The sequence below is a fragment of the Anopheles marshallii genome, chromosome 2 (assembly GCF_943734725.1).
Source record: "Anopheles marshallii chromosome 2, idAnoMarsDA_429_01, whole genome shotgun sequence".
In the NCBI taxonomy this organism is placed as follows: domain Eukaryota; kingdom Metazoa; phylum Arthropoda; class Insecta; order Diptera; family Culicidae; genus Anopheles; species Anopheles marshallii.
The window spans coordinates 18,207,131-18,233,904 of record NC_071326.1 but is presented as its reverse complement, the minus strand read 5'-3'; the positions used below and the strand labels follow the sequence as shown (position 1 = coordinate 18,233,904).

Sequence of the window (26,774 nt, the reverse complement as noted above, 5' to 3'; positions counted from 1 at the left end):
CCAGCACCATTCGCTAGCGGGGACCAAGAGACGGTTACCCGCAGGTCGGAAAAGTTCTCTTTAAGCATAAGAGCCTCGGCTACATCCGTCATCACAGTATGTAGCAATGGATGGAATGGAAATGCTCTCCAAATGCCATTTAGCAATGGGTTCGCCGTGTTGTAACTCGATCCGTCCGGGGAATCGAGGTGGAATTGCTTGATCACCTTAAGCGAAAGAATGTACACCCTTTCAGGTGAGATAGTTTGTGGTGTAATTGTCAAAATTCCTGTCCCATGTTGGAGGTCTGTAACACACGCACACCCGCCGACCACACATTTTCCCGCGCCCTCGACGCGGGGCAGGAAGAATACATTTTGTAACAGCGGGCGGTAACGTTACGTGCTATGTCACTGAGAATATGTAACATGTGCGGAATGTTGTCAGCAAAGGAGGAGAAGCAATATTTTAACTCTGATGAAATGCCATGGCACTGGTATGAAACATCGGATGCAGCGTGGATGCGTTTGCGGCGATTGGATTAACAAAGTTGCAGCGCGTCCCCTTTGGGTGCACGCACAGGCGGAATTTTGATGTTTGCGGACACGGTTACTCGTGTGTTCGAGCAGTGACCGCCCCGGGTTAAGGTTACAAAGACGAGAATGGTGGGTGTGCACCGCTGTAAACTAATTGAAGTGCAACAATTGCGCTGACAGATTCGTGTCAGATGTTCCTTTCAAGATGTGGTCCGTGCCGTGTGTCCGAACGGCAAACTGAGGCAGTTTGCACGAACGTGTGCCCTTCGGTTTTTTTGATGCGTGCTTCCTTCATTGTGTGCAATAAGTAAATCAAACTGTTAGGTCTGGAAATCCTTGAGGTTCGGGGGGTTGCAACCCCAATACCCAGAGGATCGGTAAGAGAAGGATTACGAAACCGGATTCCCATACGAATTTTTCACAACTCATATCAGTTGTGATTTTTCTTTAATAAGTGACAGAAATAAGTCAATAATAAATAAAAAATATGGTTTAATAACACTACGTTTCTAGAAGGATTTTTGGATGCGTTTGTAAAATTCTTCCACAACAGTCTGCTTTACGGATAATTGATTTATTATTAAGTGCTTCTTTTGCTATACACGCTGCAGGTTCAATATTCTAAGCATAATGTTTCCATTATTCGAAATTTCGCTCCGACCGAAAAAAAAAACCCCAATTGCCTGAACTGCTCTGAGATGCATTTTTTTGCAACTTTTATAACCCACTCGGTACGTGGGACGCAGAAGCAGTGGGGTGACGAAGAAACAAACTAAAAGGAGGAAAAAAACGCAATAACAAAAGGTTCGTGCCAGCATAAAACAACTTACGAACAACTTGTAAACGTTGGCTCGAACAAATCCGTTCCTTTCGCGCCGGGCGCACATGCATGTAGCCAAGTGCCAACCCGAACGGGTAGGGTGGACGACGGCACACCAACAACAATAACAACAAACAACGGCAACAACAACAACAACAGCAGCAACCATCTCACAAGGAAACGGTAAACAAAAAGCTATCGCTGACGACTCGTTGGCGGCGATCGGTGGTGGCAGCTTAGTGACGGTTCAACATGAAAACTTAGAGGTGGTCAAACCTATGCTCCACCGTTACCTCCACCATGTGTGTGTGTGTGCATTGATGCACACATACCTTTGTTGGGCACATTGGGGGATTTGAAGTTTCGCAACGCTTAAACCTACCGGTGGGCTCGACCCGTATGGCAGGATGGAAGTTGTATGGTTGAGCTTTCCCGGCCCGCAGTTCCCATCGTTCCTACTTATTTATGTGTGGCGGAAGGTGGCGTCTAGGGCAGGATAGGTGATTTATAGTTTATGGGCAAGATTGATTAATTTTATCGACGATTTAGTGCCAAATGTTCACTACATTGTTACTTAAGCGTTGCGCAATTGCGTTGCGCCCGATCGCATGAGGTCATGCGAATGGATGCGATCGAAACACTCGATCGAACGATATGTCGTGGAAAAAAATTGGGATAAAGTTTGCTCGAGTATGGCGATAGGTGTCGTCTACCCTAATGTTCTCGGGTAGGGTTGTCGATCGAACGATCGGTTATGGTTATGCCTGAGGGCGTCCGTCACAGTGTAACCTGTTGCGGTAAGAAGAGCGTATCCAAATGGCTCAATCATGAAGAGCATTGTTGAACATAATGGTGAATCTTTCCCAAAATTGGAACAATTTGTCTGTTGAAAAACGGATAACCGGCTTTACAATGATTGCTGTGCGAGCATCCCTTATGTAATGTCAGATTGAAATACCTAGGCAAAATGTGAAATATAATGTTGAAAAATATAATGTTTCTAGTGAATTATAAAATTTCTTGAGGTGGGCCTTGGCGGACCAAGCAATCAATTCAACTCCCAAATATACTTATAAGTATTATTAATAACACCAGATTAGCCAAGCGTTCCAACTATCAATAAAGATGGTTTTAGTCGGATAGTTTTTAGTATTTTTATAGAGTTTGTTCTATAGAATATATTTGCAGCAACTGTGGTAGATTATGATCATAGATCGTGCATCAACTTTGGTATAATTGCTCCAGACCCTCAAAAATTAATTTGATCAAGATGTTTGATGTTTCAGTCAGAATGACTGCTCCGGGCAATCTACTGTTAACAGATCTCCATCCAACAAATACAGAACAAGAGATTTGACATTCCTGTCCTTAATCCGATAGTATTACGCATTGTAGATCGTTGGAAATATACGCGTACATTCAATAATAATTCATCTGCTTGGCTGGAAATTGATGGGTGTTTTACAAATGGTTATTCTTAAAAAGAATATTTCCAGCTTAAATAATTGAAGACATTACACCTGAGCATAATATGAATGGTACATTTATTTGATTTCAACCATCAATTATTATTACCATTATCAATTACCTTCGGCGGAATGTTTGATCGAAAGGATCGCATTAAAAATTACACATGCCCGCACCGTGCAATACCAATGTAAGCGGCTTGTTCAAGCCATTCAGTCAAACGAACAGAAAAGACAAACTTCCTTCTCAAGCAGCAAAACAGAATAAAATATGATGGAAATCACAACCAGAATGGGACATTAAGCAGTGCACTTCATTTGAGAAGAAAGCGCAACTGATTGGAAATGGTGGCCGTTAATGGTCGATTTGATCGTGCACACGTCGGCCCTGACCGACGTCCCACCTTCGGTTGCTCCGTTCCGGAATCCGGTAAGAAAAAAAATAATAAAACCGATCCTGAATGTGGAAGTTTGACGGTACAGCAAAAAAAAAGCGGAGTAAAAAGAGCAGTCGAACCGAGTGGTTCATGATTCACCTGGCTAAAAAGATGCTAGATTTGCTTTGCGTTCCCATTTACGCGCCCGAGTCGGAGGTAAAGGGACACACGGCAATTGTGGGGCCTTCTCACCGGGCAGCAGCGATGTGGTGGTGGTGGTGCGAAAGAAATGCTCCACCATAATGAACCGATTATTTCCGACAACATCGCCGTGGTCGTCGTTACTCTCGGCAGGTCATTTTTATTGAGCAGTCAACACCATTCCATCATCGTAGCAGGGGCGCTTAGTGTAGCCATTAATTTCAATTAAATCAAACATTCAATATTTGTCGAACGGGGCTGGGCGATGGTAGTAGCGCTGGGTAGGGTGCTGGTTTTGTGGTGATCCTCTAGCGAGCGAAAGATCGCGCACAAGTACCAAGAGCCTCAACATTTCCACCCCTTGGCACGTGGAGTGCGGGTGCTACACGCACCTCACGGCCATTGCGCACCGATGGACGACGCCAACGATGATGACGGGGTGTGTGTGCGCGCGCGCGCAATAGGCAACGAGGCAATAATTCATAAAATTTGCATCCCACATTATGCATGTGCGCACCGTGTGATTATCAACATGACAGGCGGACATCTTTTTACCACCGGCCGTAATCCACCGGCCGAGATAGTGAGTGAAGGTCCGCAACGGGCCACGATCGACATATAAATATGGACATCAGTGCCGACCGTGTACTGTTCGGTAAATGGAGCAATTTCTTTCACCGGGGGGAAATGGTGCGCAAAGCGAAATGTGAGCAATTTCGTAGACACCCTGTGCACCCACCGGACGCGGCGGCGGGTTGGGATGAAATTAATAATTGTAATGAGTGCTTCTGACCTGCAGGACCAACATGCTCCGGTCCGGTCGGTGGCGTAAATCCGAATCCAGCGGGGTCCGGTTTGCAAAATGTTTGCGTTAGCGAGGATATTGACCAGCGTTTCAGATACACTTTGGATGCGGTTCGGTGGTTTCGGTCGGATTCAGGTTTCTTGTCTTGCCAAGCAGTTGGATTCCCATTGCCACCATTTCCAACCAGCCCCATAGGTGTGACGCAGTTACGCGCGGTGATCGTGTACGGGACACGTGGTGTTAAATTACTGCCCGTAGGGCTTTGAAATTTGAAGAAAAATTGTGATGATTTGTCGGTTTTTGTTGTTGGTGCGTGGTGTCTCGTTTGTTGTGTCTGTGTCCACTCGAGTCCATTTTATTGCTTTATGTCGAACACCGATGGGGTTGAAGTTTTGGTACCGAAAATTTAAATTTATGATAGGACGCACACCACACGAAGACAGCGTTTGCTTTCATATGTATTATTTAAAAGTCATTACACACCATTCTGTTACACCAATGTAATTAACATATTTCAGAGAATGCTGACACATCAATTGCAATTCACCTCAAGCGGTGGTGATAAATTTGATAATCCCAGTTACTGGTACGATTGTAACGTTCTGTTTGTAATTTGTCCACCCTTCAGGCCAAAACAGTCATCGAACAGCGTTCCGAACTTGAAATCGTACCGTGAGCCCCCGTACCGTAATGACACAAAATGCAACATCGCCTAAAATATGACCAGCAAACCGCAACCAGACAAATTGGGAAGGAACATGAAGGCGCTGCCATCGGCTATGTGGAACAGGTGAGTGTTTATCGCACGACGGCAGCCTCGTAGTTGCAACTTTTGCAAGTTTTGTGTTAAAACACACACATCAAATTGATCCCATACGCATAAAAAAAATATATATATTTTTGTTTCTGTGTTGTAACACTTTTCTATTTCCATGATAGACGAAGAGTAATATTTATAATAAACTTTTAAAATAATTTTAAATATGTTTCTAAATTTAGTTTTTTTCACAAAATACTTATTGCTCTGATAGTTTATCTAGTAGTATTGTAATTTAAAACAATTTATTCCATGTTATTTTTGCAACAATAGCAGTGAGCTCGAAATGAAATTCTGCTCGAACCCCGAAATAAGCAATATGTATGCGTATTGCATACTTTACGGGGCAAATGGTGTTGCGTTGCAAATAGGCTGCGTACGTTATTCTCTAACCGGTTTCTCTCTCTCTCTCTCTCATTTATTTTTCATCTTCTCTCTTGCCGCAGAGCAATACCGGAAAATGACTACATTCAGCTCGGCACCTTGCGCTACGGCGTACGTCTATCCAATACAGGACTGTTGGATGGCGGGAAACCGGGCCACGTGACCGATTTGAACGAGGCAAACTCCCGCGCGTCTGTCAATTCCTACGAGATCGCCAACGGTGACAACAGTGTGCACAGCGTCGGGGGCACGAACAGCATTAGCAGCAATGGGGAGCAACCGAACTGCTGCTGCATCGGGTCAAGCGGTGTGGAAATGCCCTGGACTAACAGCAGCTACGCCCGCACCAAACTGCCAGTTCCTAGTAGCCTAAGTAAGATACGGCAAACGAAGCCTTCACTGCTATATTGAAACGTTTCCGTAATGTTAGACGCTGATTATCGCGAGGTGTAGGTAGCCGTTCGGTGGTAGGATCGTGTTTGATCGCGGATCAAACGAAACAGTATTTTAAGTTGGTTTCATCCCCCACCATTCCCCATGGTGAAGGAGGACGCCCATCAACAACGATGCGACCGTTGATGGCGGGAAACGCTCGCATGCTTCTGCCGGTTCAAACGGAAAATCCATATCACAGTGGATGGAAGGAAAACTAAAATTAAATTTTACGACCCTCCCAACGTCCCGTCGCCACCGTACCCATTCCCAACGAAACCCATTCCTGTGGGTTTGATTTTTATATTTATTTTTCCATCCGAGTTTTCCGAAGCGGTAGGATGTTTATCTTGTTCGATCAACGGGGGGAAACCAGTAATGATTGTCTTAGCGCGAGTGTAAAAAATGCCAACAGCCCCGGGAAATACTACACCACACCATCGATCGTTGGCGTTGGATACTAGCAGGGAGTATACCGGGAGCAGGCGCGTGTGTGTGTGTGTGTGCAGAATATTGGTGTAGGCATTCTCACGCATGATTCCAGTGGGTGGGTTAACTTTATTTTTAATTTGAAGAGTGAACAGCGTGGTGATGCTCCCGGGTGGGCTATTAATTTATTTTTTAGGTTAAATTTGTACCAGTTGCCAGACAAAGGTTACGGTTCAAACGCACTGTGGCTGAGTTTGGAGGAGTACATAAATAGGTGTAGTATTTGAAAAGTTCATAATTCTTTTTATTTTCATCTACGTACTTTCAATGTACAAGTAAAACTGAGACTCAATCAAATAGGTACTGCAGAATTCGTAAATTGTGTGCTTTTTCCCGCGAAACAATGGTTGTCCTCCATTTTCCTTCAACCGTCCTCCTGAACCGGCTAATCAAATGTGAATGAAATGGCGCGTTAAAGTGGACTGCTCGTTGGTCCATTTGCGTGCGACATTGTTTCAAATGCAGGTGAATTGCAGGCGAAACAGCTGCACCGTGTCATACCGGTCGCAATGTCTGGCCCAGGTCCGGGCGTACGTAGTATGCATGTTCGGTGGCATTGAGATGTAAATATAGCACATGCAGTGAAGCGCAACCGTCCCCATAATGATGCACGACCTTTTCTTCCAGCGCGAAGTTTGGAGTTGTGCTTTGGCGCTCGATTTTCTATGCCAAGAATGGGCACACTCTTTCGTAGCAGTAGTGCAGTCGGTCAATCATGTTAATGCACAAAGCAGTCGTACCGATCGATCGCATACAACGCACGGTGCACACACACACACACACAGACAGACACACACTTGTCCTGGTATTGATATGGAAGAAGTGGAAAATCACGTTGGAAATGTAAGATTTTCTCCACTTTTCATTGCCCTCTTTCTTTCTCTTTCTTTCTCGTCCTTTCTTTCTCTCGCCATCTCTCTCTCTCTCTCTCTTTCGTTCTCTCCCATTCGTTTTGGGTTGTTACTCCAGCTAAGAATAGAAAATCATCTCCCTTCGCATCGACATCGGTTGGTTCGTCCGGGGCGGAGGGCCATCAGCAGCAGCAGCTGCCGAGGTATCCAATGTTGGCGCCTGGTCGAACCAACAACAACGGGACCAGCTTCAGTCAGTTAGCGCAATCGCACGACCACGGAAGCGACGGTTACACTTGCGGGGCCGAACTGTTGGCCGACTCGAGCTACGGGAACGGCGTCACAAACAACAGCAGCAGCAGAGTTGATAGTGATCACAGCAACTACAGCAGCGTCAACAACGCCAACGGTCGCCATAGTAGGCCGGATCGAAGCGACAGTCAGGACCATCGACAACTGTTGGACGAGACGGTACGGCAGCTTCAGCAGCAGCAAGAATCCTCCCCAAGATGTTCTACGGTGGTGTGCTGTTACAGCAACAGCTTCGGCTCGGGCACCAGTAGCAGTAAGAAGCAGACCAGCAGCGAACAACGGTTGCAAGAAAAGCACCACCATCCACCAGAAAAGCAGGAACATTCAGAATCTTCCGTCCCGAGTGCAGGTTACCATAACGCAAGACGCAAACAGCAGCGGCATGAACGATCGATTGGATATTCCGCCACCGCGCTAGATCGGCCTGATGGAGCGGAATATCTGGGCAGCAATGGGCAGCACAGCACTGGCAGCGGAACGGCCATAAGCAGCGAGTTTGATGATGCGAATGATGCCGATGTGGATGATGATCTTTCGGCACTGGTTATTGTTGGTGCAAACGGTGAACTCGACACGGCGGACGGTGGCGGTGGCGGCACAATATCAAGTGGCGGTGACTATCGGAATGGGGGTGATGATTTAAATTTAAATTCGAAAAACGCACTACGACAGCCGCATCTTGTGCCGCAGTACGGTTGGCCGGTGCAGGGACAGGGCGGAAGAAAAGATGTGAACATAAATAATTTCGAGAAAAAGAAAATATCAGCCGAACTGCACGGAGGTGGTGGACCGAACTCCACCAGGCCTGTTAGTTCCCGGTCCGGTGATGGTGTTGGTGGTTGTGGGAGAAATCATATAAGAAAAAACCATTCCTCCAGTGCGTGCGGAGGCACGGATCTTGGCGCAGACGAGCTATCCTCTACGTCCTCTCTGTCTCCACGGCCTGCATCACCCACGCAACCGCAAACGGCTGTTGGTTGCATCCTGACGCATCCCGCACCGTCCGAGAATCTGGGTGCAGTGTCTCCATACCCGCTGCAAGCACATCCACCCCCGGTTGCGACCCCGTTTGCGCAGCGCCGTCGAGTGTTGCAGCCTCCGTCATCGTTACCGGTGGTGAAATCGTACAGCTTTCATCGGGTTCCATCCGATGCTATCGGGTACTGTTCACCGACGCTATCCTCCAGATCCCCAGTCGGTGGTACCGGTGACTGCAATCAGCTGTTCGATGGTCCGTTGCTAAACAGCGCCGGCAGGAATAGATCGTTTCGCAGTGCAAACCACGCAAGACGGTTGCAGTACGGGTATGCGGATGATGCCTTCCGAGCAGAGAAACAGAATGGATTCATTCGGGATGAAATAGGCGGAGAAGCGTTGTACTTTCGTCCTAACGCAACGCGCAAATCATCCCTGCCGGTGTTGGCCAGTAGCAGCACGAACTACCTCCCAGCAGCTGGCAACGTCCGCAACCACAAGTGTAGCGATGCAATCAACGAAATCCGGCTCCAATCGCTGAACAAGTACTGCAACAAGCTGCTGGGCGGGATCGCGAGCACGGCCACCGTCATCAACACCCCGTTCCGGGGTGGACTGGTGACAGCTGCTAGTACCGACGCCAACCCGACGACGGTCATTGGCGGCACCCACGGTCGAACGCAACAGCGTCCGATCGATGAACTGGAGGATCTTAGTTTCATTGACTCGTCCGATCTGTCGTCGGCCGGGGACGACATCCACATCAACGCCGCGCTCGCTGGCATCGAGCGCGAGGATTACGCGCGGTGTAGGACGCCGCGCAAACAGTACCCATCGCTCATCGCCGGCCCCGTGTACGGGGGCGCACCAGCAGCCGGGGGATCGGGGGGTGATGGCACGCTGCCAGCAGTGGACAGTGGTAAAACATTAGCATCAGCCGCGGCCGCCAGTGGCGCGAATCATCGAAACAATTACATCGACTCGTCCTCGGACGAAGTGAACGGTGTGTGTAGTGGTGTCGGGCAGCTAACGCTCGCCTGCGACGGTGCCGAATCGCACCGACGCAATAGTGAGGAACGGTGGCGACCAGCACACCGACCGTCGGTAGTCAAGTGTCGTACGCAGTGCAACCGTAACGACAGTAACGCCAACGACGACTATCCGGTGGGACGGTACGGTGCTGAGTTGCGCTTCGGTGGTGCTTTGCAATCGGCATCCACGCTCATTACTTCGTTGGCGAACGGAAGTGCGCTTTGTGCGGGTAGTAGTGACATTGGACACGGTGATAGTGCCGCTGCACCGCAAGGAGTGTCGATCAGTAGACGCAGTGATAGCAATAACAACTACCACCGGAATAGTGGTAACGGTGATAGTGAACAGCAACATCAGCATCAGCAGCATCAACAGCAACAACAACAGCAGCAGCAGCAGCAGCAGAAATATACTACTGTGTCGTCTAATAATAGCGCTGAGAAAAGTGTCAGTGTCGGTGGTGTTGGTGGCGAACCCGGACGGCCAGGTGGTATCGGCGAACAGACGCCGTTGGGCGGTGCGGCGACGGATGATAGCTGCCCGCCACCATCGTCGCCCTATGCCGCAGTCAAAACGCTGGGGTACGGTTCTGCCTGCTCGTCGCCGGACAGCTCCCCTGCCCATCACGCTGGGTTAAACTGCTTCGGAAGGAGCACCACTCAATTCCATGCTGCGTGTAGCGGTACAAACGACAGATCGGTAAGTTTGTTTAGCGTTTACTCGTAAAATATCAAGTGACGCCCCGGGGCGATTAATTATGAATGTGGCTAGCTCTTCGATAAAGTGCTTCGAACGTGTGCTGTAGACGATCGTTTAGTGATCACGGGCAGTTTGAAAATAGTGATCGGTTTGTGTTGACGGTGAAATGTTCGCTGCATTATGTAAGAACACATGATTTCAGGGACAAGTTAGTGTGTGGTGGTGTGTTAAACAAAATATTAATATTCACTATATTCGCGGATCCTTTTTATGAAAAAGAGTTTAATTTGAAACATCCCTCAATGCCATACTGATTTGCTACGTTACCTCATTGCAGATAATGGAAAAACGCAACAATACGCTGGATCGTTTGCAAAGATTAGTGAAAAAGACCACCTCCAGTTCGTCCGACAAGCAAAACGCCAGTGCCGCAGCAAACAGTGCCAACGCTGGTCCAGCTGCAACCAAAACGGAACGACTGCGCGAACTGACGGAACTGTTGAAGGGGAATAGAGCGCCACCAGTGCCGCCACCGCGACGGTCCAAACATGCCCACAGTGTCGAGCGTACGCTCGATCGACGTAATACGGCCCTGTCCACATCTAGTCTCATCGATACCAGCTTCCTTCACGGTGCGGAATCGACCCTGCCCGAGTCACAGCTGCTGAAGGCGAAAGAATCACGCTCGGTGGACATACCGTACCGGTTTGCGGATGGTAGCGGACAGCGGATGTCAACACCGAGCTCACCGCTCACCGAGCACAGACCGGTCAATCTGCGAGCGAACGTAAGCACGTCCAATTTGGAAGCCTTGCACGAGCTGCCGCCAGTGAGGGCGGTTGCGGCAGATGAATGCAAACCGGAAGCCGGCACGCTGAAGGATGACGACGAGCTGTTTACAAAGCTATCGCGACCCAAATCCCGCACAATAGTGGGATCGTACACGCAGAAAACGATTCCATTTCGTAGCGCTTCCTTTTCGCAGGTGGACTATTCGTCGGGCAAGTACATCCGGTCCGCGCTGGGTGCGCTCAAGAACAGCATCTTGAAAAGCAAGGATCAGCAACAATCGAGCGTTGATAGCAACACGATACCCAGGCAGTACTGTAAGGTGGTTGAAGCTGCCCGAAGCTGCAGTCCGACGGAGCTGTGTGGGAGTCAGCCGGCGCAGGAGTCGCCGGCGGCACAACCGGACGATACGGATGTGGCAAAGCTGACGATCAAGAAGACGGAATTGAACATCAATTTGGCACCGCTGGATGATTATGGTCGGTACCATGAAGAACGGCTCGATGGGAAGGATCTTGCCTCGAACCGGAACTCCGACATTGAAACGATCGTCGAAGATCCGGTGGCGGAGCATAACGAGAATGTGGAATACGAAGGGTGTGTATCGCAGCAGGCAAGCATCAGCGTGATGCAGGCATCGGAAATGGTGCTGGAATCGCTGGTGGAGGAAGGCATTCCAATAACGCCGACATCCCTTTCCAAGGACGATGAATGTCTGCAGCAGGCCACGACCTGCTTGATCCCTGTGCCGGTGTACGATTGTGTCGTGAGCGAATGGAGTACGGCCCGACCTTCCGAACAATGGATCGACGCATCGACGACGGAGTATGGCAAGTTTACCGATTGTTTGGGTAGCATAAAGGAGGTTAATGAGAGTGCCATCAGCGACGCACCCGTGCCAGGCTCTGATATGTTTTCCACCGAGCTTTCCGCAGAAGAAAATTATCACCCGGAAAAGATCACCGTGGAAACCCCGCCGCAAATCATTGAACCGCAGGAGAGCGTTGAACTTTCCGAGGATGGTGTTGGGTCGGATGGGGCCGCCGATACGAACGAAGGTAGCAATGGGTCAGACGAAGGTATGATGATCTGCACACCGCCCGTTTCGATTATTTGCACCGAGCCGGAAAGCAATGAGTATACCACGATCGTAGACGGCAGCGCAGCAACGCACAAGGTGTCCGTGGTGCTGGGCGACGGTAACGAGGTGGAGGTAGTGGAGGTGCGGAAACGCCACAGCAATAACGAAGATATGGGCGATCCGCAGAACTGTCGGCTGTCGAACGATGTGGATGAAAAGCGGCGTCTGGAGTCGCGCAAATCGCGCCGGAAAGGTATCTACATCCAGTGGCCCGCAATCGATGGAAACAACGAGCTGGAGTCGGACCACAACGAGAACGGTGGTACGGCGGGGGACGATAGTAGCGTCGGTTGGAACCCGCAGCAGTTGGGACAGGTGAACGAAAAAGACTCCAGCCTGGATCTTAGCGGCGATAGTTTTACCGATCTCAGTGGAAAGGAAACGGTGGAGTATGGAAAGGAGCGTGCGAACGCAGTACACTCGCCCGACCGGTATCTGCTCGATCCGACCACGCCGGATTCCGACCCGGGTAAACCGATCTGGCCCAAGGGTAACCGTCGGCAGAGTCTCACTTACCAGAGCTCCGACGAGAAGGATGATACATTGCCCGCACCGGCATTGCCCGTTCGGACGCTGAAAACGCTGCTGCTACGGTCGGACTCTGTGTCGGACAATGAGAGTGATCGCGCATCGTCGCGTGATCGCACCAGCGCTTCGCCCGCACCTGGCGGAGGGGATTCGGATCTGCGGCGCTACTCAAAACGACCCCTTCGCGGACCGTACGGCCAAATGCTGGAAGCGGAGATGAAGAAACCAACGAGCAAGGTGCAGTACAACGAAATCTTGGAGGAATTAACACGAAACGAAGGGTAAGTAGGATCGATTGTGTGATGAAGTTGGGTAAACACTGTCTAATGAAATGTTTTCCAATGTTCCTTGTAACAGCCACAACGCTAATCCCAGTGCACCGAGAAACCGTGGCGCTGGCAGTCAATCAATGGACGAAACGAACGATCGACATGCAGCGAAGGCTGGTTCGAAGCCGCGAAAAACAAGCGCCAACCTGCCGGTCCCGACGCATGTACGGACTGCTTCTAGCCCGTCGAAGCTGTCCGATTCGTCCAGTTCACATTCCGCCAGCCCATCGAAGCGCTACCTCTGCAACGTTGAGCAGCGCAGCACGGATTCGGATAAGTCGGAAAAATCCATGGCCAGCGGTGGTAAGCTGGAGAGCAAAAAGCTTTCGCTCGACAGCCATCTTACGGAGAAGTGTTTGCGGCGCGGTGGCTCCGATGGGCACGAGAAGCCGAACAAGCAGCGCAGCGGATCGAGTGCCAGTGAGAAGCAGCAGAAGCGCAGCTTGGATGAGGTACGGCTGTCCCAGAACAGTCGTACGCCGTCCGAGCGCAGCTTCACGCTGTTGAGCACACCGGAAACGCCGAAGGGTTTGGCCGCTTCGCCCGAGCTGTTGGCCGAGTTGCTGAAGGGTTCGAGCGAAAAGCTAATCACGGAGCAGTTGACGGGCGGCGGTGGTAATAGTGTAGGGAACGCTAGCAACGCCCTACCGTCGGCTGTGCTGAACTGTTTGGTGAGTAACCGATGGCAAGTAACATTGCATTTTGTTAATTTATTCGTTTAGGACAATAAAAGTGAGCGTGAAACGGGCAAACTTAACGGGACCTTATGTGTATCTCGACATATTGAAATCAGCAGTGAAGTATTTTTTATCAACATTGCTTTACGTCATACAAAGCAATATAAACTGTTAGAGGACCAAAAAAAGAACCAACCCGTACTGTATATTGTCTGTTGTTAGTTGCATAATTAGCAACTACTCAAGCAAATGGTTTAAACGCCTTCTCCGTCCCAAAGAACAGGACGTTGCCACTGGTGATCTCAATAGATTGCTACCAACCCAAGACGAACCCTTACTCATCATCATTATCGCCACCCATTTTACCGATGGTCCCCCATCATTCACACAACCGGTCGTTACCGATGGAGACGCTTGGTCGTTTGTAAAACAGTGGTTGCGAATTGCTTGTGGCGCGATGGAACGCTGTGCATGATAGATTTTAAGCCACCAAGCGTTAGTATTTCATGCGCAAGTTCGTTAATATGCTTGTTTTGTGCATAGCACAACTACCATTGCATACCACGAACCACCACTGGCTGCGTGAGTGAATGGGAAAAGGGAATTTTCGCACACACCATCACCATTCCCACCGGAGCTGGTATGCGTGAGATATGTTTGGAGGGACATGCGCAAAGGCAATGTTTTCATGTTCCGTAGTTGATGGAAGAACACCCAGAGACACCAATCAACAAGTACGTTACGGTCTGTTTTTTTTTTTAATGCATCGCTGTGCCTATGCGGACTTTCAAGTACTTGTAATGGGACTTTGGCGGTCGGTAGCCGACTTGGCGTTTCGTTGAGTAAACTAAATGAGCTCAAAACACATCATCCAGCGGATGTGTGAAGGAAGTTGTCTGTGGACGATTTTCTCGCCGGTACTTCGGTTTCTCGGTTTTGGAAGTGCGTAGGGTTGGCGTTAGTGTATGTGGTACAGCACCTGCACTAGGGGTGGAAAAAAGGAAGGCGAAATTTCATTGATGGTTTCGAACGTTGCGTATGCGGTGGTATTTTTAACGCGACTTTGGCTACACCGCGCGGTGGTGTACGCGTGTTGTTTTCTGGTGGGTTGTTTGTTGAAACATATTTTTATCTGCAAAGAATGTTGATTAGTTGACCTTTTTCGCCACCTGCAACGTGTTTTTCAACAGTGTAAGCACAGCAGTAACAATTGTACGAAACGTAAAGGAATTGGAATTTGACGGTGGATTTCGGCCTCTCCCCAGAGACTAACGCCAGGATTGCGGGCACAAGTTTTCGAGCGCGCTCGGTATATTTCGCGTTCCGAAACGTGACGGTCCATTAACGAGCATATTAAGCAAACGCACACGCCAAACGTTCCCCGCCGCGTAATGGTATTGGTTTTTTTAGCACACAGCAGACACACGCTCCCCGCCAGATGCACGGGCATGAGAAATATCAACTGTCAGTTACGGCAAACAACGGTTAGAGGCCATCGGTTTGATGATCGGTTCAATAATTGTGAAAAACCCACCCACCCGCTTCGCTCACCTAATTATCCTCACCATAAACCATACGGCACAAGGGGGGTGGAGTGCACAATGATATTGGTGGGGGGCGGTGGATGCAATGTTCTTACAAACAATGGGACAGCCCCCGTCGGTGACCGGTGGGTTTGGTGTGGCCGGGCGGTTGATGGATGGAGTTGAATATTGAACAAGAGAATGTTGCAACCCATTTGGCCGATATGAAGGAAGGGTGCGAGGGTGAACAGGGGTAGAAATGTTACACTACGCTGCGGCTGCATTTTGTTTGATTTTCTAGCACAGAAGGAAATGGTATGGAAAATTGTAGAAAAATAGTCGCGCGAGGTCGCGCACTTGTTGGGATGAAGTTGTGCGTGCGCTAGTGTGAGTGTGTTGTTGGAGAAAATGGATGAATGGCAGCAGTGGAAACAAACGAGACGATTTGCTAAAAAGAGTAGACGAGATACAGCGAGTTTCACAGTAAGTTAGAAAGAGAGAGTGTGTGTGTGATAGAAAGAGAAAGAGAGAGAGAGAGAGAGAGAGAGAGAGGAAAAACAAGCATTATAAATGATCGAACAGAGCAGAGCAAAACCATCCGGGATGATGCAGGAAGCTGGGAAGGGAAGAGATGAGAAGAAGCAAAATAAAAAAAACGGCAGCATACCAACCAGTCCTCGGCTTCGAGTGTACGGTGGTATGCCGTACAACGCAGTTTTCACGAGTTGCTTCGATCGAACGTGTGTGTTTACCCTTGCGGTTGTAACCAGGCGGAAGTAGTAGTACAGTGCAAGAAAAAAAATGGCGTGAAACAATTCGTTCCAAAAACCCTCCAGAGCCCAGCAACCCGGAATAGGACATTGGTGCACTGATGTGCCAGTTGCGCCATAACCACACATTTCAGGGACGCTGTGGGTTCATCTTTCTGGTTTGCTTTTTCGCTGTCGTTGTTGCTGTTCCGTTCACTGTCCACGTATCGCATCGACTCGACGATAACACGAGACAGAGAGGTGGGTGGCCAAGGCCATCGTCAACGTCCCATCGTTGGATAGCTCCGATCGCAAATGGACGGCTGCCGATGCAGTACGCACCGTCTGGTAGACACTCCGTTCGTGCCGCTATTTGTTGTTCTGATTGATTCGTTACCATAGCAATTGCAATAGTAGCAGTGCAGAGTAGTGGAGCATCTTGACACGGGTGGGAAAAACACCAACTCGCCCAGACGCTTCCATCGTAAGCTGTTTGTGCTGCTATATTGGAGCTTTAATGACACTTCACCCGAGCATGCCTATCCCTTTGTGCAATGGAAAGATCCGCTGGACTTTGCACACAACCATTTTCATGCAAATCTGTGCTGCGGTTGCTTTTCTTTCAAGTGCGTCGAAAGCGTGCCGTGATGGTGGTTGGCTTAAAAAGGAAACTGGACCCAACACCGCGAGACACGCCACTCGGGAATGCTCAAGGTTTCAAGCTGTTATTAGAATATTGAGTGTGTTCAGGAATAGGTGAGCGTTTGCGTAGCAGTACGGGTGAGGCGGTTCCGAGACAGAGTACACCTGTAGACAACGGAACCAAACAAAACCCGACACGAAGCATTAGCAGTGTTAGACTCTTGCGTGCGTGCGTCGGTGTGATTGTTGTACCCAGTGCTTCCAGCATCCGACCAGACGACGTCTGCAGAACGTGCTCCACTTAACGCCATCATGCTGCTGGTGTTTTGTTTATTCAAGATGACGGTTTTGTGGTGAGGTTTGGGACCACTAAGGCAGAAGGGCCAGCAAATCCATCCCTGTGGATGCCAAGTGCTTGTGTTCGTGTTCGTGTGTGTGAAATGTTTTGTGCGAGCTTATGAGATTTCAATGAGTGCAGGTCCTTGTAAGGAAGCGTGTGCGTTGTAGTGGATGCTGTGCGTTTTACTTTAGCTACTTCTTGTCTTCCTGCTACATTGGAGGACACTTTGTTCTTTACCCGAACGCTTAAACAAGAGCTACAATGATGCCACTTAACTTCTGCTCTGATTCGGAGGATGATCCAGAGCGGACGCCAAAATCCACGTCGGAAAATACCATGTGGCACAACGTTATCAGTTGTTACAATGTAAGTCAACACCCGTGCATATGAGGAAACGGTTGAACAGAGAGATTATTTATAATTTGCCTGTAGGGTTGAAGAGTTTCCTACGAACTCTAGCATTTGATACAAAATCTTATGCGCACATTCCTACGAACTGTTACAGAATTCCAGTAATCAGACAACCATGGCCTGGCCTTTTGCCACCACATATAATACACATGCTTCTGCGAAATGCAATGTGCATTCTCGATGCGTGTACGCTTTTTGTCGTCGAACGATGGCAAGCGACAGGTGAAGGTCGTCCGAAAGGGGTTGACATAATTTGCGCTATTTATACAACCGCAACAACAAACACCAATGCATGCCAATGTTTTGTCGCCATTGGAAACCGAAGCAGGTTGTGATTTTCTGCTGAAGCCTCCCTTGATTGGATGGTGGGCGGGGGTGGAGTTGGGGGGTGTTAACACGCGTACCTGCGTACGCCGTTGATATCGTTGATATTTATCAACGCTGCAGTAACACATGGCAGTTATCAACAAGTGTTTACGGTTGTACCTGGTGGGAAAATGCGTTGAGATGCAATCGGTCGGATGGACAGCTATCTGTTTTGCATCGTTGTGCTGAGACGACAAATAGAGGGGAGGGGAGGGGGTGGGGAGGAAGAGGACTGTTTTATTATTACTTTTTGGTACCATTTTTATGTTGTTGTTTCAGTGTATTGCCGTTAGGTTTTATCAGATTTTGATTGGTTGTTTTTTTGGCATTTTATTAAAGATATTTTTGTGGTGCTTGAGCTCATTAGCGCTTTTTTCCAATTAATTCTACTTTTAATCGTAACTTTAGGTATGTTTTTGTTTCATTTATGCTTAAAGTGCCACAGAAACACAAGAAAAAATGGCCTTTAATCAATAAAGGTTTTGTTGAATATGATATTATACAAGCGTTAGAGCATATGTTTGCACAAAATTCTAAAATAATATGCGATAATTGCATTTTTGTTCTTCCGATATTTCGAGTTCTGGAGATGGTAAAATGAAAACAATTTTCTCACTACCCAGTTTCGGTCATTTCAAGAAGGAATTTAAATTGCCATGCCATTTGGATTAAGATTTCGTACGCCCTGTGATTTTTTGGCATTCGTGTTATTCTTCAATAACCCACCAGGCGACTCCATTGGATGAAGAAGCGCCGGTCTTCACACGATAGACCCGTTACCAAATTCTGCCTGAATCGCTTTACCGTACACAGGGCAGATTTTAAAGCTATAGGAAAATAAAATAAAGAAAATCGTGAACTAAGATTACTCAGGACTGTAAGTTTAAGTCCACCATTTTGTTTTGTAAGTGTGATATAGTGCCCAAGATACAAAATTATTTAGATGATAGATTTCATACTCACTAATTATATTTTGGTTCCTCAGGACGATCTACTTTGGAATTCTGGGTGAATTTTGCATATGTTTACAAAATATGGTGCTGTTCTGAAAAATGCACTTTCCGTTCCGTATTAAACAATGCTGATGTTTTTAAATCCACCTGAAACATAACGTCCAGTATTTGGATTGTTCACATTTTCTACCTATCTTGTAGCTTTATAAATGTAATTCTACCTAGCGGGCAGGTGTGTGTCTGTGTTTTTGTATCCAATCAATAAATTAATTAAGACCTCAACCGCCACTGCACGATGCGCTCCGTGTTGATACAGCACCGTGTTAATATCGTAACCCAACCCAAAACGATCTCCCCATTCTTTGTTGTTGCCATTTTGCTGGACAACCTTCATTTTTATTTTGCTTTTACACCATACCATCGTTCATAATGATGTCGTTGGTAGGTACTGAATGTGCTTCTTTAAACCAAATCATGCATCCATTCTTTAATGCATCACCCATCCATCGATCTATACAACAATTCACTCAACCACTTCTGTCCGCTTCCCTCATCCGGGATGGGGAGGTTTTCCTACACCCAGGTTTTCCCACACCCAGCGTAGCACGGGGTGCACCACAATCGGACCACCGTCCGCTGCCACCGTACCGGTGTGGAACCGTTGCGAAAAGTTGTGAAGGAAATTCAATTACTGCAACATGAAAAGCTTTTAACAGGAATGAGATTTTAATTCAGTTACCGATTTTACCGTTCCGCATATTGGGACCGGGGTGACACGTTGATGTGCTGTCCCGGTCGTAACGGGTACCGGGATCAGTAGCTCGTGTATGGTATCGAGCGGCGAACTTTTTCTCCAAACCATAAACGATCGCTTGTAAAGTTGTGAAGAGGAACAAAATAGCCGGACCTTAATATGTTGCGCTTTGGTTATCGTTTTTTTTTGTTCGTTTGTTTCCAGGATACGCGAACTCACGTGGTCGTGGAGCTCTTCAACACGGAAAAGTCGTACGTGGAATCGCTGCAAACGATAGTGCTGGTAAGTGCATCACGGCCGATTAAAGGCGCTCCAAGCAGATGTAACTAAAGTATGTTTATTTTCCGTTGTAGAAATACCTAAATCAGCTAAAGTCACCAGAAAATTCGGGCCTGGTGGATGTCCAGACGGTGGATGAAATATTTTTCATGGTTCCAGCCATACTGAACATCCACGAGCGATTTCTGGAGGAGCTACGACGTCGGTTGGATTCCTGGGACAAGATGCAGATGATTGGCGATGCGTTTGTGGACGTTGTAAGTACAATCGCGAGCAGTGCAATAATGTCGATGGCAAGGTGTGCAATTCAATTGATCATCTGGTTCTCGTTTCTTTTCTTCGTTGTGTAACTACTAGTTCTCCCGACCGGTCATACTCGACACGTACACGGCGTTCGTGAACAACTGGAACAGGGCGAAGGACGCAATCCGGAGTGCGAGACAGAAGTGTCCCGCTTTTGCAAGGTTTCTAGAAGCCATGGCCCGGGAACACAAGGGAAAATTATCGCTGGACAACCTGCTGATCAAACCCGTACAAAAGTTTCCAAAGTATGTATCGTGCAGGCAGGGGTTTCGTTTACCATTTTGGAGTTAGGCGATCTGGTGAAGGTTGGTAACACCTTGGTCTTTGTGTTGTCCATTCGCAGCTACGAACTTATCTTCACAAGACTGATTAAGCACACGGACGTGACACACCCGGACCAGAAACCGTTACAGGAAGCTTTAAAGTTAGTGCACGATATACTGATATTTCTGAACTGCAAAGAAAAGGAGGCGCTGGAAAATGGACAACGCGAGACGGCACTGCGCGAACTGGAGGGTGTGATCGAGGGCATGAACGATCTGGTGACGCCGGAGCGTGCCTTCCTGCTGTTCGACCTGGTGTCGATGCCGTCGGGACAGGTGACGCGCAAGGAGCGAGGATTTTTCCTCTTCAACGACCTTCTAGTGATAACGAGCATTAAGCGAAGGAGCGGAACCATTCGGAAGACCAACATGTAGGTGTTGCTAACGCGGATGTTGTATGTACTGGAGGTGGAGCACTAAAACTGCCGACTTTATTCGCAGGACCTGCCCGGGAAGTGTTGCGTCTACGCTGGATACGAACAAGTACAAGTATCTCACGAAGATATCGTTGGACGATTTGGAAATAGTCAAATGTAAGTACACAGCGACCTGATACCCCACGGTGTAGTAGGGTTACCTTTTTATTCGTGCGAACCACCTCACGATACTCCATCCGGACAAGCTTTACTCTGGACGTTAACGTTGGAAGCGCGACATCAGGCCCTTAATTTTGCTCTCATTTGCACCCCAGTCGAGCAGTCCGACCATCTCGTATGCCTTCAGCTGTGCGACGATGCTGGGAGCGTGAGCTCCAAGCACTTGCCTAACGTTGGCAGACTGGTTGGGATTGTGGAGCGTTGGCTGCATCGGTGGTGTATTATGTGCATCCTTGGTGCGCAAAAACGGTGATACGGTGAGGGCGTAGATGACCTGCAGTGGTCCGCATTTCAGCAGCTCCACCTGCAGCTCGAGCAGGGAAGGAACCGATTTCATGTAGCCCATTTTCTGCAACAGCAGCACAAGCGTTTCGTGATAGATGTACACCAGCTCGTCGCGGTGTTTGTCGAGCACGTCGAGTGCGGGTGACGATGCCAGGAAGTACACGAGATCGATGATCGGTGATCCGACGACACAGTTTTGGAAGTCAACCTGGGGAAAATCGTACCATTATCAATGCCCAAACCCAAACTACTGCTCGAAGGGTGTTACGCATGTACTTACAAAAATAGCATCCACCAGTTCGGTGCCCTGATACTTGAAAAGAATGTTGTTGGTCCAGAAGTCACCATGGTTGAGCACCTTCAAACCCTTGAAGTCGCTCTCGTACGCTTCGATGGCTTTTTGCAGAGTTTTAGCCGGTAGCTTCTGGAGCTTCTCCGTCGTAGGCTGGCTAATGCCTAGCTCGGTAGCAAGCTCACCAACGGTACGTATCGTATCGGGGAAATAGTTAAGCTTATCCTTGTATTCGTTGTGGAACGTACCCTTGGAGAACTTGGCGAACACCTGCCCATTTTCCGCCAGCATGGCAGCACTGGCAGCGTGGAAGAAGGCTAGCTTTTCTACGGCCATTTTGCTTTGCTCGTAGGATAGCCCCAGCGTTTGGTTCTCCACGCTGTAACCGCGCGCCGTGAGATCCTCAAGCACGACCAGATCCGACGGTGTCTCCGAGGAGTAGATTAGTCTGTAATGTAAAAATCGATAAAGTAACGCCTAAAGCGGAGAAACATTTAATGCTGCTAATTGAAATGTCTATCGAAGCAATTCAATTATGTTCGCCGACTAGTATAATGCATCATTAAAAACAACCGCCTTCCTGTATGCTTCTCTATACAGCGGGAATCAATACATCCACGATCAATCCTAGCTGCCTAATATGTGTTAGTCATCTGCTGTCAATTATGAGTGCCCTAAAACGCGCCTATTCATTTTGATGCCCGATATGGTATTGGGCCATTATCTCGGTTAGGTAGTTTTGAACTGTCGTCTATCTGTTACTGCAGATAACGATACACTTCATACGAAACAAAACAAAAAGCAAAACTGTCCCGTATGCCCTTTCCTCCCTCGACACATCGATACGGTTTATGACCGACTGTTTGTTCGTGCTTAAACGATTTCAAGCGCTGCAGGTACACGCGACCATATCTTTCGTCTAATCGTTAACAGTTCAATTCAATCTTCCTAGTTATATAATGGCTCCTACGCGAACGGCAGTCAGCTGACCCGTGCAGACATTCCGATCGATCATAATGGTGGAGCTGAACGGATACTTACTGCGGCGCCAGCTCAATGACACTGCCGAGCTTGGAAATCATGGTCACCATACTGGGCAGTACGGACTTGTACATGAGGATCTCCTTGTCGAACACATCCGCCTTTTTGAACTGGTCCACCAGCAGTCCTTCGGTGGGTTTGATTTTCGCCACGAACGTAATGACCGCGTCGGAATGTTCCTTGGAGGTGTATCTGGCGGAACAAATGTGTTGTGTGTCAGTTTTGGGCGACAGAGAGACGAAGACAGCGTACACACTTGATTAGGATCCGGTTCATCGACGATCGTGCGTAGGGATCGTTGATATCGGCAGATGCCGGTTCGACATCGTACGCCTTAATTTTCACCTCCGACTCACCGTACTGCGATTGGATGAGATTGGTTAGGAAGAGCGAATTCACAAACTTGGTTTCGGCAGTTTTCGGCATTTTGAACGACACTTTCGGTGGTTCCTAACGACACTTTCCTAACTCCCAAAAACAACAGACGATGAGACGATGTCCAGCTGTGGTGACGGTCGGAGCGCTGTAGACCAACTGCCGCTGAATCGGTACTGCTTACAGCTGCGGAGTGCGAATGAAGTATTACGAGCCAGTATACTTTCGAGGGAAAAAAAACTAGGCTTTTAGATAAAGCAATAATGGAGCGCAACCTGCCCTCCGTATGGGGCCGAACGCGTACCGAACGTGGTCATATCAATGAACTTGATAACGGATTTTCGCGGTGCTCGTGGCGCCGGTTTCATGACGCGTTGCATGCATAGTGTTGCTGTCTCGTCACATCTCGATACGAGTTTGTTTCGTATTTGTAAAGAGAGAAGTGCACTTTTGAATATACGTACACAAACCCAAATAGTTAGACTTGATTTATGGCTTTGGTACGGTATGGTTAAATGTTTATTGCCTATTTTAGCGGTTTTATTATCTTTTCGGTCGGGCAATCAGCCTTTGCAATATGTGTGTTAATAGAGGAACGTGATTCTTCACATGTCTTGCGCGTAACGTAGAGGTGACTTAAGATATTTAGTGGGCAAAGTTTTGCTGCAAAGCTGACAGCAATAAGCAACATATTTATGCTTCGTTACATAAATAAATTTATTCCGAACAAACAACAATAGCCAGAATGGTTAAGAGCTTGACCACACCAGCAAGAAATACTTAACTGTGGACATTGCTGTGTGTGTATAGCAACTATACATGCGATTGAGGAAATTTGGATCCAGTGGAGTTACGAATGAATATCGTGCGTGTAGATGAGGTTAATAGCTTAATTTTAACATTATGCAGAATCTCTTATATCAGACACCACAGTACCAAGCCCCCTTGAACACATTCAGCTCCCCATGAACCTAATTTGTATGTCAAGATCAATGATCTTAATGTCGCTGCTAACAAGAGTGGTGTTGGCTCAAAATTGGGTGAAATTTTGACCTGGTGTGGAAATCTTTCTCTAAGGAGTGGTTGGATCTAACGGTGGGCGGAGTAGGCGGCCGCCTAAGGCCTCACCGTAGGGGGGCCCCAAAAAAAAGCTGTTTAGCAGGAAAAAACTGTATGAATTGACCTAGAAATGGGCCAGAAAAGCGTCGCCCGTTAAGGATGTTATCGGGCAGCCCGTTAAGGATGTTATCGGGCAGCCCGTTAAGGATGTTATCGGGCAGCCCGTTAAGGATGTTATCGGGCAGCCCGTTAAGGATGTTATCGGGCAGCCCGTTAAGGATGTTATCGGATCAAGATTTAGATTAAATAAATATAAAAAATAAGGAATAAAATGTCCTTAGCTGTCTGAAAACTTGCACTTATTATGTACCACTTGATACACTTATCATCATTTCCCTCTCACTCTTTTCATTACTCATTTAATCGTTTCAGCTAAAGACGAAAATGTTAGACGCATCATGAAGGAGATTGAACACCTTTCGGAAGATAGCAGTAAGCTAATTGAGATATCGGACAAAGCCGCAAGCTTACGATGTCCTCACGGAGCCTTGGAGGAAGCAATTCGTGAATTACAGCGCGAAGTTCAGCGGCAGCTCGCGGAACGGCAAACCAACGATGCGCAGTTGAACGTACTGGAGCTAACGTGGAACACCTCGTAAGTAAAAGTGAACAATCGCATCCACTGAATTGTGGAAACTGTAATTTCCCTTTCGTAATCTATCGTTGCAGCAACGGTATCCAAAATATGACCGTGGTGTTTTCGAAGCCGGAAAAGCGCACCCAGTGGGAGGAAATATTTGCGGACGCAAAGCAGAAGCTGGCCAACAGCTTGGAGAGATGCCAGATACCGGACTTCTTCGTATCCGTACCGATACGCAAGACTCGGGCTGGGCTTCAATTCACGTGTGCCTCGCCGACGCTCGGTGTGCAGAAGGACGTATGGGTGTGCAACAGCGATGGGTACGTGGGGCAGGTTTGTGTGCTCAGCCTAGTGCCGGAACCGTCCGTCACGAGCTGCAACGGTGTGTGCAATGCGCGGATACTGTGCGTTTCCTCCGTACCGGCAAACGAAGAACGGTAAGGGGGGTTTGATGTCTTGATGTGTCGCAAATTATAAGCTGATACATATTTTTTTGTATTGCATGTTGCACATACTGCAGAGCTTCAAATTCGTCACTGATGAATGTGAATATATCAATTGTGGATGCGGCTATGAACAGTGTGCCGAGCAGACCGAACAATTCCGTGGCACACTCACCATCCAAATCGGCCGAACGTAAGGGTTCGTTCAAATCAACCGATGGCAGTACGCAACGGACGGTGCCGAACAACGAATCTAACGTTCAGCTGGATTCGGGCAGCTCAAGTGAAGATTCCGACGCCGAAAGTCAACCGGACCGGGTAGCTGGGACGGGTCAGCCGTGCGCCACCACCTTGACACCCAACCATCGGCAGCAAGATTCGACGGCCAGTACGAACGCGGTGGACGAGTCGGAAAATCAGCAATCGACCATGTGGCTCGGCACGGAGGACGGCTGCATACACGTGTACAACTGCACGGATAACATTAGGATCAAGAAGAACAAGATAAAGATACCGCACGTCAGTGCGGTATACTCCATACTGTACTTAGATAACCGTGTGTTTGTATCCCTGGCGAATGGTGATATTTGTGTGTACTCCAGGGATCGCAGTAAGTATGGCGACCAACCGCATCTTGGAGGAGTTTGAGGAGCGTTCGGTTGGAGAGTACAACCGCTTTTCCCTTTGCAGATGGGTGGAACGTATCCTCTCCGCTGACAGTGACCGTTGGCACCGTTACCAATCCCGTGGTGAAGCTGCTGAACGTACACGGGAAGCTGTGGTGCGCAATACAGGGAACTATAAAAGTATTAAACACGAAAACTTTGCAAGTAAGTCAAAAAAACAAAAAAAAAAACTACCCGCTAAATATCTCGTGAGCGAAAGGTTTTCTGACGGCACTATCTTTGCTTACCCAGATCGACAGCCAAATTCAAATTTCGAACGACTCAAAACCAATCACTAATATGACAGTATTAAACGACTACGTGTGGATTTCGGTGCAGAACTCTGCCCACATCAAATGTTGCCATCATGAAAGGTAACGAAAGCAGCGTCCGAAGATGTGATTGTGCGCGCTAACGCTTTGGTGCATTCGCTTCCATTTGCAGCTTTGAGATAATATTTGAGGTAAATTTAGCACCATCCGTAAATAAGATGCTTTCGAACTGTGATGATATCATACGACAGCACAAAGCCGCCTGCCTGCGCGTCACTTCCTTGCTGGCGTGCAAGGATCTGATCTGGGTTGGAACGAGTGCCGGTGTATTGCTAACAATAGCCGCCCACAATGTGGCCAAAGGATCATCGTTACCGGCCGTGACGGGTAGGTTTCAATTCGTGCAAAGCACTTGTATGGAACTCACTAACTTTTGGGTCGTTTATTTCCATTTACACCAGGGCTTCCGCACGGCCATACAGGGCATGTACGGTTTCTAACGTTCGTGGAATCACCGGACGGCGATACGGATCTGGTGCCGGATGGTGGCGTATCGTCCGCTGGCGCACAAAACCCACCGGGTGGAAAGTCGAGTAAAGCATCCCTCCAAGATTTGCTGGTAATTTCCGGTGGCGATGGGTACGAGGATTTCCGAAGCGCGGGCAACAACACCATGAGTGAGGTGGCCGGCCGCGAGGACAGCACCAACCATCTGCTGCTTTGGAAGGTGTGAAACGCTTGCGGCCATTGAAATGGTCTGCAATGGTGTTATTGCACTCGGCGCAGGCCAGCATCGCGTCTTACCTTTTTGTTTGTTGTATTTG

At 48.2% G+C, this 26,774-nt stretch overlaps 2 protein-coding genes across 2 annotated transcripts; one reads left to right on the top strand and one right to left on the bottom strand.

Annotated features, from left to right (window-relative positions):
- The first annotated feature begins 4,903 nt into the window (after window positions 1–4,903).
- On the top strand, window positions 4,904–26,683 carry LOC128709612 (uncharacterized). The gene is made up of 17 exons (XM_053804617.1): window positions 4,904–4,974; window positions 5,448–5,758; window positions 7,276–10,175; window positions 10,513–12,914; window positions 12,991–13,633; window positions 19,582–19,659; window positions 19,731–19,913; window positions 20,014–20,204; window positions 20,303–20,653; window positions 20,724–20,815; window positions 24,363–24,585; window positions 24,660–25,007; window positions 25,091–25,623; window positions 25,704–25,843; window positions 25,931–26,052; window positions 26,123–26,337; window positions 26,412–26,683. The coding sequence occupies exons 1-17, from the start codon at window positions 4,904–4,906 to the stop codon at window positions 26,681–26,683; spliced, it is 9,075 nt and encodes a 3,024-aa protein (XP_053660592.1).
- Window positions 20,919–22,922, bottom strand: LOC128709613 (uncharacterized). The gene is made up of 4 exons (XM_053804618.1): window positions 22,753–22,922; window positions 22,497–22,688; window positions 21,444–21,903; window positions 20,919–21,371 (listed from the first exon to the last, which is right to left on the bottom strand). The coding sequence occupies exons 1-4, from the start codon at window positions 22,920–22,922 to the stop codon at window positions 20,919–20,921; spliced, it is 1,275 nt and encodes a 424-aa protein (XP_053660593.1).
- Window positions 26,684–26,774: the final 91 nt, after the last annotated feature.